Source organism: Aspergillus sydowii (genome assembly GCF_001890705.1).
Source record: "Aspergillus sydowii CBS 593.65 unplaced genomic scaffold ASPSYscaffold_17, whole genome shotgun sequence".
In the NCBI taxonomy this organism is placed as follows: Eukaryota; Fungi; Ascomycota; class Eurotiomycetes; order Eurotiales; family Aspergillaceae; genus Aspergillus; species Aspergillus sydowii.
The window spans coordinates 756,940-772,566 of record NW_024467875.1 but is presented as its reverse complement, the minus strand read 5'-3'; the positions used below and the strand labels follow the sequence as shown (position 1 = coordinate 772,566).

The following is a 15,627-nucleotide window of genomic DNA, read 5'->3' as shown; positions in this document are numbered from 1 at the left end:
GACAGCCGCAGCAGACTCTCTAATGACATGCCAGCATGACGGTAGGGATCTGAGATAAGGCAAAATCGATGGGGTTGTCACTGGGACCGAAGTGACAGATAATGTCATGCACGTCGGGACCAAATCACACTGGGGCGCGCAAAAAGAAAGAGAGGAAACCAAGGGCGCCCGGAAAAGGGACGACTGTGGACAAAGCGGCGGGTTCCGAAGTTCCGATGGCTGCCTCGGAAACCACCTAGTTGGATTGGCAATATCGTGGCGTTTCGAGAGAGAACGGGTGGACGGCGGAAGCCAAAGTACGTACCGTGTTGGCTCTGGGCGATTGGTGAGAGCAGACATACGTTTGGTGCGAATCTGCTGAAACCTGGTGCAATATCGAAGCTATCCAGACTTCCCATGGGTTTGGCACAAAGACAAGAGCTGCTGTATATCCAAAATGCCCACTGGACCGCTCACGACCATTATTGAGTGTGATTCTTCCTCAGGGAACGTTGACGCGACGGCACGGCCCGCTGAGCTGATTCCGAGGGGCGCAATTAATCTAAAACACGTCGGAAATACCACTGGAAATACTGGGAGGAAGTTCCTCCGTCAGATATGGCCGTAGTTTCGCGGCTCCGCCGGACGAAACTCTGTTTCGTGCTGCCATTTTGACGGATCCATTGGCGACGACGCAGAGTTGATACTTGATAGAATGCATTATGCACGAATCTCTTGCACGGGGCCTCACTGCCTCAGTGCTCGGGGTTGCGTTTACGAGTCATTGACTGTCTGAGGGAATGACCGGGTCCAGAAGAAGGTGCAGTGGTAGAGGCAGAGGTTGATACTGCCTGGGGCTCGCCATTGGACGGCTATTTTTCCCAGCCGGGCTATGAGAGAGCAAAGTAGCACGTACCCAGTACCTTTAGGAGCTGACAGCGAAATCTTCCTCGTGCAGCGGCTAATTTGGTAATCTGCTGCTAACTTGCTGGAGCAACGGGCCTTGAGCCATTCGCATGCAGGCTGCCATTGACACACTACCATCTTGGCAGCATTAGGGCTCTGCGGGCCGGAGGTGTCATACCCCCCTCTAGGGTCTCACCCTCTCGTCTCTTCGGACTTTCTTCGTGGGTCCATGATGGAGATTTCTGCTTTGTTTTCTTTGTTCGACTTGCCGATGCGTTGATGTCGGCTTTTGTCCGGCTTTGTGGCTGATAAGGATCTTCTCATTGTGAAGAAATAGTAATACCGAGCCAACTCTTTGCGGCGCCATTGAACCATCAAGACTGCACCCTCACTCAAGCACTTTCCACATAACCCCCCAAAGAGGCAGGAGTAAACAACAGCCTCGTCCTCTGCGCACTGACACTCTCAGAACCGACAATCCAGCCCATCAGCCATTCTCCTCCACGAACCAGGCAGTCCTTGCTGTCCTTGCTGCTCCCAGCCCCGACCTTTCATCCGGGCCAACCAAACCCACAAACATCAACACCACCAGCGTCAGGCGATCCATTTTTACCTTCATCCGCTTTTTGATTCGACAAACGGGGCCGGCATCACAGCCAATTTGTCAATCACGAGGATTAGCAGAAAAATAAAATAATCAAGTCAGGCGGTTCTATCCCGCCTCTGGCGTTAACACTTCTTGCTAATGCCGGCAGGGTGGCAGCTGCCGATCATCAACAGCCAAGTTGAACAAAATCGCTATTGGAGGTAGAGCACTATCAAATAGGATGGACGTTTTAATGCCCCAACTGCAAAGGGTCTGCCCGACTGGATGCCTTGAATCAATGCCAGCGGGCTGAAGAACCCCGGCACGGACCCTGGCTCTTAATGCCTGGCAGACAGTAGTCGGAGTCGTAGTGCCCTATGCAGAGCTGACGGGAGGCTTGACCCCGCCCAGGAAAAAGCCTAATATAGGTACTTCAGATCGTTATGTTCTTCGCATGTTCCTGCGTGTACCTTACAGCTTATATATATACCAACACCAAAAAAGCCCGACATCTCAGTCACAACTCATGTAAAACATATCTGTGACGAGGGCTAGTCGGTTTCATGGGGTCCAACCCCGGCGCTCGAATTTACTGTCTCGATCAGACCCAACAGACAGACTGACAGATGGAAAGGAAGCGGGCAACCGGTACCTCCACCCAGCGTCCAATTTTAGTCGTTGCTCAAGCTCAAGCGAATCCTTTCTCTTTACTTTTTCTATTCCTCTTTGCCCCAATCCGTTAAAAACAAATGGCTACTTTTAAAAATAGTAATTAAATAATTAAATAGTTCAACTTATTTGTCAGCCTCAGACTGCTTGCGTGGCAAGCTAAGTATCATGCAGTCCCTCGGGAGCTGGAGGTATCTCGGCCGGACTAGAGGGGATCAGGCCAGGCCCAGACACGCCCTCTCTCTCTCCCTCGTCCGCATCAAAATCCCATATGCGCAGACTACAGATCGTCAAACCATGACCCTTGAATAATAATGTCTTTTTTTTTTTTCTTTTCTTTTCTTTTGTATATACTCTGTACGTCTGTATGTATATATATATGTAATACATAACAGGGTCCCAGCTGCTGTGCTAGTAGGGTCCGGAAAAATAGGTAATGGAATCGGAGATAAATCACGGGCCGGATTGAAATATTAGCGAGGCAGCGGATGGGGGAAAATAAAGGGACAGGGATGGTGGTGGGGGGAGATGATGATGATGATTATGCATATTGATGAATGAGAGCAGAAAAGGAGAAGAAGGAGGGGGAGAAGGAGGAGAGGAACAAAGAGGGAAAATAGACCCCGAAGAGCTAGCTAGTAGCACTTGAATATGCCTGTCCTGTCCTGTCAGTGTCAGTAGTGTCAGTGCTGTTGGAAGTTAGTTGTTAGTTGGGGTTTCTCGAGATTCAAGATGGTGCTTTCTTTTTCTCCTTCTAGATTGGCCGTCGCGAAGAGAGTGAGTGATAGAGAGAGATAGAGAGACAGGTGAGAGAATGTGAAGAATGGAATGGAATCATAATGGTCATGCTCATACTCGTAACGCCGTCAAGAACCGAGACTACGCCAGAACAGGCTGCTACACTAAGTTGTCGAACATCAGGTATCCTAACGTACATACATTTCCATCGCATTATTAACTTGTTTCGGCTTGATTTGTTTCGCTGAGGTCATCTCATCTCATCGAAATGCTGCTTGTCGGCAGAGCTAACTGGGTAGATAGCTATCCCGCAGAACAGATAAAGAGCAAGGGTTGATGCGTCCACGCGCACACTTTATAAGTTATGGCCCAATGTGAAGATCCAACGCCGAGATCTCGGAGTCAGCAAAGGGCGAATGGACGCCACCCATCCCTATGAACCCAGTATCAAAGACGAGGCAATCTGAGCTGGGCCCCGCCATGTCACAATAAATAGGAGTTGAAGTGGCAGCTGTGCAGGATGCAGCGTTAGCACAGCCAACAAAGTTGCCTAGATTAAAGCTCTGGACGGCCGGGGGGCGTGGCATTGGGGCTGTGGTGGATGTCGTTCCTCCTGCATAGACGGGTGACAGCACCGTTGTTCCTGCTGCTGTTGTTGTTGTTGTTGTTGCTGCCGCTGTCGTGGGCGACGTTCGGTGGATATATTGGGCGTGCAGTAAGTTTTTAGGGAGGCGCCGCTGTTGTTGCAACTGTTGCAATTGTTGCTGGTTAGAGTAGTTGTGAAGACTGCGGAGATGGTGAAAGTGTTGCTGTTGGCGGTACGCGCGTTCTCGCCGGTATTCCTCTAGACTCATGTTGTTCATGTTGTGGGCAAGACCTCGATACTTCGCGGTGATTTTTGCTGCTTTACCCCCCTTGGCCCCAGAGCGCTGACGTTGAGGGGCCGGAGGATCCGACGCCGCAGACTTCTTGTAATTTGTCTGTTTTCTATACCGGGTTGTAGATTGGATGCCGTTCTCTGCTGCATCATCCGTCAAGCGCCAATAGTTGACGGGCTTCTTCCCTGGGACGGGATCTTCTCGAACAGCTTCGAAGCCCTGTCGTATCTCCGTGGTCAGCAGAGTCGCCGAAATCAGAGATAATTGTACTTACGGCATTCATCGACAGGTTGTGACGGATGCTGTTTTGCCAACCCTTCGAGCTCGGATCCCTCCCCTTGGCCGTGTTCTTTTCAAACCACTGGTAGATACCCTGAAGGGGCAGTTTCTTCCCGGGTGCAGCATCGAGCGCATCGAAGATGAGTTGCGAGTATGGGGGATCTGCACTGGTCTCCTCCGTCTCCTCCGGATTCGCTGGCAGTGCAACCGCGCGATCCGCCTCAAGCTTGACGGGCGGTGGGCTCAACACGCTTAATGGAAGCGCGTGGTATGGAGCGCTAGTCGACGTGGGCGATAACCCTGCTGTCATCGTAGGATTCGCCGGCGGAGCAGGAGATTGCGAGTGCGGGGTGAGAGTAGCTCCAACAGGGTGTGAAGCAGTCTTGTACATGGAGAAGGATGAGGGAGGAACCTCTGGTGACTTTGCGTGTACCCAATCCGACATGGGCTTGCCAGCGGGTAGGCGCGGCGTCTCAGGCCTCAATTGCTTCGATGAAAAATAGCCAGGAGCCATCAGTGGCCCGGACCACTCTGGGACGTGGCCGCCCGTACTGGGGATTATACGGGGGAGGCCATCTAATGGAGGCTCGATTGGTGACTGCGGATGGGACGGAAACAGAGAGCAGTTCATCGCCGGTTCAACAACCCATGACGGTTGTTGGTAGGGTAGCCTTGCATCTGGGCTGCTTGAGCTGGAGTCAGACCAGCCATCGAAGATGGATGGAGGAGTTTCTGGCGTCCTGGAGCTGGAGCTGGACGGGAGGTGGTGGTATAGGTCGCGGTTGAAGGAGGACTGGTCTAACAAAGAGCCACAAGCAGAGATGGAACGGTTCATCTTGGGCGTTCCACAGGACAAGTATAGACAAGGCTGCAAAGGCCAATTGAGGAGTTGAGATGGGGAAGTATCAGAAATTGGCTGCCGGGGGGAGCATATAAGACGTCTGTCAAAAAGAAGCAGGAAGAAAAGGCATGCCTGAAGATCACAAGGCGTCCATCAGGCGAGAACAAGACAAGGCTGCAAGACTGCAAGACTGCAAAAGAAAGATCAAATAGTCCCAGAAGTACTGGCGACGACTGCAGGTACTTCGTAGTACCTGGGAAATGCCCTACGTGTGACCATTCAATAGAGGGACGCACAATTATTGTACATAGTTGACTCGCAAGCCGACCGCCAGCTCAGACAGAAGCAGAAGATGGAAACTGCTCTTTTCTTCTTCTTCTTCTTCTTCTTCTTCTACTGCTGCAAACAGCCTACATTGTGCAGAGTGCAGAGTGCAGTCCTTTGATGCCTTCCTCCCCCCCAAACAAACAATCTCGCATTGCCCCAGGGCCCTGGTTCTTGAGGCTTGAGGATTGGTGGGGAGGACCTGTTATTTCTTTTTTCTTAAAAATAAGTCCGGTGGTAGTCGCCTAAAAGGGGAAAGGAGCGGTTGTTCTGGGGTTGTCTTCGCTGATTCTGCCTCCGTTATTGCGGGTCTGCTTTTTCGCCAGTTTGTGAAACGCGATCATGCTCACATGTGGCCAATGGCCCCAGCGATTTCCGCCGGAGGCTGGATATTGTGCTACAGGAAGGGTTGCCAGCTTTTGCGACGGGTCTACTTGACAAGAGCCTACGTACAAATGCTAGACAGACCGGGATGCGCCCCTGCTTAGTACAGGGACCGGCCGCCTGCAGCAAGTTCTGTTGGACATCCCACGGTGCCGGCTAGATCTTCAGGATTCAACCAGGGTGCCAGACAAAACGCTTCTGGAACTGACCTTATGCGTTCCCACTCGTCTGTCCCCCAAAAGACGGCCCTTTCAATGCATCATGCAGACCCAGCGCCTTTTTCCCGCCTTCCCCGACCAGCCGGAGCTCCGGAACAGACGTGCAGATAGCATGGTAGTACGGGGACGGATTGGCTCCAGTAACCCCTAGGGAAAAGGAAAAATAAAATAGAATAAAGGCTCTTGAGAAGCCTGTTCTGCACATGGAATACGGCGCGTGTGGGATTCGCCAAGTAGGTAACCCATATCGGCGAAACAAAGTACGCCCGTGTAATGGCTTGGGCCAAAAATTTGGTGAATGACCGGAGCGGAATTTTAAGATAAGGAGGAAGTAAGCATTTTATATTCGCCCCAGGAACGCGGAAACCCTGATATGTGAGTCTGTTTCGTGGAGCTGCTTCTGTATCTGATATCATATGTTATATACTCCTCCGCGAGTCTGGTACCCAATCTTCTCGTCGACGGATAATGTTTCTGGTCCAATGGTAGCGCTAATTATCCTTTTGCTGTGAGGGAGGCGCGAAGAAGCGCGAAGTACCGCAACAAACGCTCGGAGCTGCAAGGGCTATTCTTGAGCCTCGCATGCTTCTGCGATTTTTTTTTTTTTTTTTTGGGAGGAAATTCTCCCATGATACACACATATCCATGTCGAGGCTTTCATTTGCGGTAATAGATCTAGGATTGTTAGCTTGAGGAAACAGCAATGAACGTGGTAATAATTGTCTTACTCGTTTAAACTGGAAATGCAGTTGTAAAATTCCCTGGGCACGTTAGCGAGGACGAGGCCACTGAAGCGGCAGTTTAAAAATACCTTTTCAAATGTGCTTTTAAACCCTCTCTCTCGTTTGGCACTATAATCCCACTCCTTGTCGACGATGCGAAAGGCAATATCTTCATACGGCGGCCCCGCCATGAACCGGATAAGACAGGTATCCTCTTCGCCGGCGGCAGCAAATGATTGACCTCGTTTTCGTCCATTCTCCCGCTCTATACGGTATGTAGGTGCTTTCGTCTTATCGATGAGGTCGGGATAGAATATGTTGAACTTGTATCCTTGGACAACCTTTGGTGGTGGATTGTCGTGGTCGTAATGTGTCTGGTTGTACTTATTCCATTCATAGCCCATTTGGACACGGTTGAAGTATCGTGGTTTGCGAGGTCGGTATTTACTAGCCCATTGAGGCTGCGCGCCTGTACTGACAGACTCTTCTCCCGTGAAGATTTCCTCGTTCTCACTGACCCCTTTAGCTAGTTCTCTTTCGTACAATGCCTTCGTTGCCTGAGAGAAATCCTCGTTGGGGATCGAGGAGAAGCGAGTAGGGTTGCTGGCAATAGCGGTGTTTGCTGCGTTGCTCACAACAGGAGCGGATGCCTTCTCAGTCTGACGTTGCCGTAGAGGCACATATCCCATTTTCAGGATTTTTTGACGTTCGCGGGCCTGTGTGTTTCGTTAATACTGGATCACCCATATTAAATGAGCGGGCGAGTGACGTACCACTTGATCTAGGAAAGTAGATTCATCTAATACTTCGTATACCTTGTCCTCTGGACGGATCTGAAGTAATGGATCGGGGTCAAGATCACGGAATTCCTCATCGACCGACGCATCTTTAGCCCCGTCGCCCCGAACTAAGGGAGCCAGAGGTGTCAACTTGGAACGGACTGAATCGGCTTCTTCGCGCTGCTGTTGACGTAGTCCCCTAACGCGCTCATCTATAACGGCCTGGTATACCTTCTTCAGCTTCGCGCGAGCCTTCCAAACAGTGAGACTGCGTAACAGTTCCTCCCAGTAATCCGTGTCAATAGGTTCATTGGAATCCAACTTTCTCCTAACCTGCCCTTCGAGTCCCTGGAGCTGTTCGTAAGACTTGGGACTCAGAAGCTTGTTGATATCCGCAGCAACGGAGTTGAGCGCACGTCCTTCGGGAGCTATCGTCTTTTGTCGGTCTTTGCAGATAACTTTCATCGTCTATAGTAACAAATGGTTAGCGCTTATTGCTCGAACAGTTGATACAAGAATATCTACCTTCCAGTAATCCCTATTCTGAGAGTTCGATTCCAGCCCCAAGAATGTGTCAATATCCTTCTCCAAGTCGCCAAGTTGAGTCTGCGACAATCCCTCAAATACACCCTCAGGGTCTATCAGATCGAGCTCCGAATCCGTAATTTCGTCGTCAAGAGGGTTTCTCGTTGGATCAATCACCCGCAGCATGACCGTAAGCCAGTCGATTGGTTTCGCGCGGCCCTCCTTCACTCGAATTTCTGCCTTCTTTTTCGCCTGCTTCAAAACGAAGATATCTTCCTGAGCAACCCACTCGCGCACTCGCTCATCCTCTTGTAGCTGATTGAGCCGCATCTGGTCCTTCATTCCCCGAGCCTGAGATTGACCCGGTCGCGCATCGCGGTCGCGATATCTGCTGTTGTCATATCGTTGGTCTCGCTCGTCCGACCGTCGGGCGTACTTCTGGGTGTGGTCCGAGTGCGGTGATCGAGATCGAGATCGCTTCGACCGCGACCTGTCTGGAAATCGCGCTGACATTCTGAGATGTTGTGCTATTAACTCGTTGCGGAGTTGAAAACCGATAAGGCTTTTGAGAAGATCTGGAGAAGGTCCAGGTCTTTGATCGGAAGGCGGAAGGTGAGCCGATCGCCAGACTTTCCTCCGATGGCCCGTGCACTGTTGCCTCCGTCACTCAGCTGCCTTACACTTGATATAATTATAAACATCGTCGCTCACCATTCCAAACACAGAGCGTTGTCCATGATTTGAAGACGTTGCAGATATGTCTGAAAAATGGCAGCGACTACATCTCTCGAACGAAGGGAATATACCCCCTCTGCTGTTCAAATATTTAACGACAACCAGCGGCTATGAACTTTACATAACAGACCTCAACTATATATGGTCTGAGCGTTTAGACAGGAAGACCGTTCTCAAGCGAGCTGACGAAGATGACACCACAATTGACCCAAGTGAAGACTTGGAACAGTTTAAAGTTCTCTTGCAGAAAATCAGGGAGGGCCTACAGAATGATCCTGGAAGCAAAACATCACTCAACCCCGAAACAAAAGGAAGCGTTCATTCTTTAGAGTTCACTGTGACTTGCAAACTACCTGCTCCACTCAGGCCGCTGAAATGGAAACTGTGTTTGTCCAGGGAGCCGCAGTCTTCCATGACGAGTCATTTACTGCTACCATTCATCAACGCTGAGGCTGACCGCGAGGCCTGCCAACAGTCTCTTATTGATGAGCTTAATAAGAAGGACTGGGTACTTGCAAAAGTATTTGATAAAATCGAAGCTATGGGGGTTGACCTAAGCACCATCTTCCCCGGTACCTCTGGCCTCCGCGGCGCCGGCCGGAAGGGCCCAACTCTCGCACAGGCCGCGAGGTATATAAGAGGACTCGCGCCTTTCAGCGAGCAGGCATGGCGCGAGGAAGTGTCTAAATCTTCTCCAAATGCCGGTTTATCTGCCAACATCGTGACGGAGATGTCCGCTGGCTCGCGGGAATCCGGAAAACTCCATTCATTGAAACCCCCGCCAGACGAATGGTGGACAGGTTTCACAACATCTGATGACACAATAACAGCTTTAACACCTGAAGGTGATAGTAAGCGCGAACCAACGACCAAGCCGTTGGCAGATGGCATGGATATAGATACAGATGCTGGGTCCGAGACCGGGGAGGATGATGAATTTGAGGTACGTACAATCGCATTTCCAAAGCACATTACTTTTCACACCAAATTTACACGCTTTCCAGCGACAAGAAACCCCCCCTCGTCTCAAGAACCCAAAGAGTGCGCCACAGAATGCCGCTTCGACTCGAAAGGGCGAGGATGAAGAGACACAATCAGAGGACGAAGAAGCAACCTTCCCAAAACGCAAAAAGGAAGAAGAGACTAAATCTAGGGTGGAAAATCAGCCGTCCCCTGCAATGCGCCCCAAAGCCGCCCCAACAGGGAAACCAAAAGGTCTTGGTACAATTGGGGGCAAGAAGCAGACGAAACCGAAATCACCAACACAAACACCGTCACCTTCACCCCCACCTCGCAAGACTGCTGCAGCGGAAAGGCCCTCCTCTCCACCAATCCGTAAACAACAGTTACCCGTAAATAATGACGACGATGAAACAACAGATGGAGACACAGATGACGAACCGCCCAAACCCCAACCTAGGCTGCAACAAAAACCAAACACCCAGGATATCACCACGAAACCAGTCCCCAAGCCATCCCGGGGATTAGGTTTCATCGGAGGCAAAAAGAAGAAACAGCCAACACCAGAACTCGAACCTCAGCCTGAATCGGAATCAGACCTGGAGTCAGACGGCGACAAAGTACCTCCAACCCGGGCTGAATCGCAATCACAACCTCAGACCCTGGAACCAGGACCAGGACCACAGCCACAACCACAACCACCAACGAAAAGGAAGCCTCTAGGCAGAATTGGCGTAATCGGTGGACAAAAGAAAGATAAAGCCAAAGAACAGAGCGCGGAGAGCACGGGGCCTGCAGGGACAGAGAACACTTTTCCGCCAGCAGCGAAGACGACGAAAACGAAGTCAACGCAAGACACGGATGACGAAAAGATCAAGCTGGAGAAAGAAACACGCACTAGCTCCCCACCTAAAGAGAAAAAGGTGGTGATGAAAGAAACACCGGCCGAGCCAGAACGTGAGGAGACGGAGGAGCAAAGAGCTGATAGGAAGCGGGAGGAGTTGAAGAGGCAGCTTGAGGCAAAGAGTAAAGCTCCCGTAAAGAAGAAGCGGAGGTTTTAGTTGTTGGTTTCGATTTCGATTTCATCCTGATTTGACTCGCTACGGCGTTCGGTGCTAGTTAGGTGCTTGGGGTGTTTGGGTATAGCTGCCCTCTTTGGTTATGATATAGCCGGATTGATATCAGGTTTTAGGGATAGTAGTTCGGATTTAGTAGATTTATTGCACGTATCACGAGTATAAATATATGCTAATGGTACAGGTCATTATCGTTAACGCTATAAACAAGTAAAGAGCCCAAATACGCCTGTCCCTGCTTGTAAAGAGTTTCTATATACTAGAGAAGGCCGGAAAACACAGTGCAGTTGCACGTGAAAGCGAAAAGGTATCTGGAAACAATAAAACGAAGTCGAAGACGATCTTTCAAGTCACCTAGCAGATGATTGACATAACATAGCTCAACCGAAACTAGTACGCGTAGAGCTAGTTCTAGGCGGCTTTCCCTGCTCACTAGGCGTAACCAGACGCACTTTCTTAGGGGAGGACATCAGGTTCGAAGATGTCGCACTGGGAGCGACGCTGGTTGTCGTAGTGGTGGCCGTAGACGCACTTCCAGCCGAGGCACCAACGCTTAACATGCCGCGGACTTTTTCGACGGCTTTGCTCTCGCCCTTGGCCCAGGTGTCGCGTTTGACGAAACCAACGCCGGCCTTTCGGCTAGCTGTGTCGCGTTTCTTTGATTCTTCGAGTAAGATTCGGCGGTTCTGTTCACGGCGGGGTCCCGGGGCGCAGTCGTGCATACAACCGGGGGTCGCGCAGCCGCCTTCACTTACATCAATGTCTTTTAACCATGTGCTTATACAGGCTAGATGGCCGCCGTGACCGCAACCCTGGCACCAAGACCAGAGGGTGGTTCCCTTGGGGCGGGCGCGTTCATAGGTCTCTAGAGGTGTTCCGTCAAGGTTCCCCATTTCGGAAGGAACGGGCTCGGTTTTGGGCAAGGTATAAGACGGCGAGAAGAAGTTGGGCGAAAGTTCGGAATCTAAATCGAAGGGTGCGTCAAAGGGTAATTCACTTTGCTCCGCGACCCATTCTGATGGCGGACTGAGACTCATGCAAATAGTGCAAGGCTCCTGCGGAGTACTGCAGCGGTGGCAGCGAGTGTTGTCTGTCTTGGGGTTTTCATAGGGCCTTTTGCATGTGAAGCAGAACACATTCATGTAGGTGTCTCCCTGGGCATATTCATAGACCGAGGGATAGGAAGGCTCGCAGAGCAACCGAAGCTCGGCTGCTTCGATATACATGGACTGACGGATGAGGTTCTCATTGTAGATCTTGAATATGGCCTCGCTCTCCTCACGCGGTAGGACATTCTCGCAGTCCTCGAATAGGACACGCAGCTTTTGAAGTAAATGGGCGGCAGACTGGATATCAACATCAGTACTACTGTGATAATGGCGTATCGCCTCCCTCAACAGCATTTCCGCGCTCCACGGATTGGTGTCGGTTTGATGAGATAGCACTGGAATGGAGATACAGGGAAGACCGTTCGGAGTTCCAGAGTCAGCGGGGGTTGAGGTATCACCATTTGTTGCTGGCCGAATAGAAACGTCCTCGTCTTCTTGACTCGCGGCCTTCAAAGGTGTCGATTCCTTTAAAAGTGGAGGAGGTGTAGATGGCCTGTCCAGATGGATATGGTGATGACCATTGAGGCTTTCCGCAAACGATTCTTTGCTCTCAAACTCCTCTTCTGGTATGGAGCTAGAGGTAATGACTGAATCACTACGGGTCCTTAGCATTGTGTCATTTCTGGGAAGCCCTTCGTGTGCATCATACAATCTAGCGCCAGATGTGAATGATGTCGCTGGTGATTTGGAAGGATGTGAACTCGCGGTTGACGCAGAAAACATGGGGAAGCTCTCTGTGGATTCGTGCCGGTAGAAAGCGGGTTTAGCAGACCCGGCGTTCGATTCAAGTGAAAGGGGCTTTTTGGGGAATATCTTGTAGTCTCGGATGGCAGTCCGTTTATCCTCCATTTTCTGATCGAACTCGTCCACATCTGAGACCTGTTTCGTGGGCCGAGGCCGACCGCGATTATGCCAATCTGCTCTACCGGCAATTGCCAATGGGGCAGACCTCTGTTCCTCCTCGATTTCGGTGGGAATAGAGTCACGTTGGCCAGTTGGCGGACTATCAGACGGCATGCGCATGTTTTCACTGGCATTGGATTCACTGGCATTAGATTCGCGATGTTGGAGTGGATGAATAGGTCGAGAATCAATATCAGACATGGAAGACCAGTCGTTCGAAGTCATAGTACCCTGGTTTGAGCTTAAAACCGACGGCGGCAGTGGTTGGATGTCCCTAGCTTCGTTCAAAGATGTGAACTGGGGACTGGAGTTATTATACGGGTCGGGTGGGGAATCTGGTAAGGGTTGAGCAAGCGGCGTTGTCATGTTTGAAGCGCTGTCGATATCCGAGAGAGTATGTTTTGGAGCTTCGTTCTCCATCACCCCCTTGAAGAAGCGAGTCTTCATTTTCTCATGTCTCGTGTCGTCTAGAGTCCGCACTTTCTCGACAACTGGATCGTCCAAGGAAGATTTCTTTTTGACAGTGCGAGGTCCCTTTTCTGGCGCTTGCCGCTGCTCCATTTCTCGTGCTTGAAGCTCCTGCACGATAGCATATTCCACTATGCGCCAGGTCTGGGCCAATTGAGACAATAGAACCTCTTCGGCACACTGGGCATTTTGGTTGAGTGAATCCAACAATGACCGCAAACGGTTTGTATGTATGCCACTTAGCTTGCTTTGAAGTAGAGGGGAATATTGGCGAGCAAGATACTGAAATGTCTCTTGATCCATTGTAGCTCCCGTAATGTTTATCACCATCCCCCTCTGACACAGGGCCGAGGACGTATCCTTTGGGAGCAATCTCTCGAGCGGGAGTATCGGGATGAGATCTGTGCCTGTTGGTGGCGTACTTCCAAGTGACTTGGTTGTACGAATACTACTAGACTTACTATGGCGAGGCCGAATAGAAGCGAACAAGGGCTCATCAACAACAGCCTCCTCAGGGGGGCTCTGGCTAAGGGTCTCACCACCGGAGTCCTCCTCTTCAGGTTGTCCAATAAACTCATTTGTGCTGAGGCCTAGGATACTCCTCCTGGGACGCTTCTGGGCGAAAGCAATAACCTCGCCGCTAGGGCTCCAGGCCACTGAGCAGGTAGGGCGCCGATTGACCACTTGGGGCGCATAGCGGATGTCGGTCTGAGTAAATACACCACCGTCACCTGCAGTCCAGAGAAGGTCCTTGGAATGCCAAAGTAAATCAGTAGCAGTGGAATCATATCGGTCAAATTCTCGAAAGGGGATGTGAGGCCGACGAAAATCCCATAGATGAACCCGCGGGTCTTCCTTATCGTATGAGGTCACTACCTGTGATGATTGCCAATCGCCAGAGCCCTCTATGTCGCCAGACCATGAAGGCGGGCGCCAGCGGACATTGAGAACCGCTTGAGGAGTCCGGAATTGGAATGTAGGCTTCTGTCTGCGTTCGGCGCCCGTTGAGAAGTCCCAGACCTTAACTTGCCTATCCGTGCCACCGCTAACGATATGCTTCCCGTCAGGATGCCAATCTACTGAATAGCATGGCCTATCGTGAGCAGTAATCCGCATGACGGGGCTGTTCGATTTGCGAATGTCCCATAGCTGAATTGCACCGCTATCAGTGGCCGCAGCAAACATGACCCCGTCGATGGGAGACCACCTTATATCACGAACAGCATCGCTATTACCGTTAAAATTCTCCCTGCTACCGCACACCGAGACACCACGGTCTGCTGCTACAGCACGCAGATCCCACATTCGAACGTGGGCATCCTGGCTGCCAGAAAGGAGCCATGCTGGCTGGTGTGGATTGAAAGCTAATCGATGAACCTGGCGGCTGTGACCCTGAAACCTGCAATATTCCAAGCCGGTTCGGTGTAGGTCATAAACGACGATGCGGCCATTGGCCACCGCGGTGGCGATGATCTGATCGTAGAGTCCATGTGACCATTTCACATCCTTCACCGTCAGCTGGTCCTTGTGTCGCGCGGAGAGACCGCCGGCAGCATGGTGGGTTGAGGAATAGCTGATAATAGCATTGCGCAAGTTGAACTCTTCCGACGAATGATCAGGTAGAACGCGGATCGTTTTCAAAATCTCTTTTCCTCCAATTACTGCATGTGTCCGTTGCGGAGAGATATCCAATGCAGCAATCGAAATGCCTGTCTTGTGGGTAACTGTTTGCGAAGCTCCGGGTCTGTCGAATAGCTAGTATTAGTATGGGTGCGTCAAAGCTTTGTTTTTCTGTCAATGAGAAGATCCAATCGGTTCGGGGGTATCTGAAGCAGCAGCCCTCATACGACGGCATAGAAGATGCTTTCCCGGACAAACAGAATAATGGGCAGGTAAGGGGGACTGGGAGGTCATACAAAGAGCTGGACCTGGTAAAACGGGCGGCAGCAGCAGCAGGCGAGTCTGTACGAACCCCGGGGCCGTGCGGGCTAGGAGGCCGAGACCCTGAGAAAAAAGGCTGGGCGAATCTTGCAAGGGCACTTGCGGCGCGGTGCGAGTACTTGTTCTGGCTCTGTTGCACGGGAGCAGGCGGAGGAGGGGGAGGCGGAGCTGGGGATGTGCTGCCGCGAGTGGGCAATCGGGGGAGGTCGGACATGCTTCAGTCTCGCGGCCTCAACAGGGCAGTCGATCAAGACCTAACCCGAAACAGAGCGAGGCTCCATGGTCGTCGGCGACAACGGTGAGTGAGTTTGCACGCAAAGTGTCAGATGCGCCTTCGTGGGGAAGGTTCAGAAGCACTCCTTGGATGACTTGTGATGGTTTGCTGCGGAGTGAAAGCAGCCAGTCGGGGAGGAGGGCCAGCGATTAGTCAGTCTGCGCCGTGCAGCTTGACAACACAGCCAAAAATCCGAAGCTAACGAGTAAGAGACGAGGCTAACTAATGCCAGTCAAGCCGAGACGCTCCAGCACAAAGGGCACAAACGGACCTTCAAGGGAACGACCCTAAGTTGGCTAGTTTGTTGGTTGGTTGGTTGCGGCGAAGCAATCG

General features: G+C 51.4%; 4 protein-coding genes across 4 annotated transcripts; 1 reads left to right on the top strand and 3 right to left on the bottom strand.

Moving 5' to 3' along the window:
- Window positions 1–3,753: 3,753 nt before the first annotated feature.
- On the bottom strand, window positions 3,754–5,343 carry ASPSYDRAFT_51415 (uncharacterized protein). The gene has a single exon (XM_040848286.1). The coding sequence runs from the start codon at window positions 4,868–4,870 to the stop codon at window positions 3,905–3,907; it is 966 nt and encodes a 321-aa protein (XP_040697082.1). The 5' UTR covers window positions 4,871–5,343; the 3' UTR covers window positions 3,754–3,904.
- A 1,116-nt stretch (window positions 5,344–6,459) lies between these two features.
- Window positions 6,460–8,341, bottom strand: ASPSYDRAFT_95092 (splicing factor cactin; the record flags this gene model as incomplete). The annotated part of the gene is made up of 5 exons (XM_040853076.1): window positions 6,460–6,477; window positions 6,531–6,563; window positions 6,614–7,240; window positions 7,298–7,771; window positions 7,829–8,341. 5 exons carry the CDS (start codon window positions 8,339–8,341, stop codon window positions 6,460–6,462), a joined length of 1,665 nt encoding a protein of 554 aa, XP_040697081.1.
- Window positions 8,309–10,978, top strand: ASPSYDRAFT_559432 (uncharacterized protein). The gene is made up of 3 exons (XM_040849117.1): window positions 8,309–8,440; window positions 8,554–9,506; window positions 9,568–10,978. Exons 2-3 carry the CDS (start codon window positions 8,586–8,588, stop codon window positions 10,582–10,584), a joined length of 1,938 nt encoding a protein of 645 aa, XP_040697080.1. The 5' UTR covers window positions 8,309–8,440; window positions 8,554–8,585; the 3' UTR covers window positions 10,585–10,978.
- Window position 10,979: 1 nt separating this feature from the next.
- ASPSYDRAFT_163245 (WD repeat protein) lies at window positions 10,980–15,234 on the bottom strand (the record flags this gene model as incomplete). Its single annotated transcript, XM_040843146.1, has 4 exons — window positions 10,980–13,322; window positions 13,435–13,500; window positions 13,584–14,823; window positions 15,008–15,234. The coding sequence occupies 4 exons, from the start codon at window positions 15,232–15,234 to the stop codon at window positions 10,980–10,982; spliced, it is 3,876 nt and encodes a 1,291-aa protein (XP_040697079.1).
- Between the last annotated feature and the right edge of the window lie 393 nt (window positions 15,235–15,627).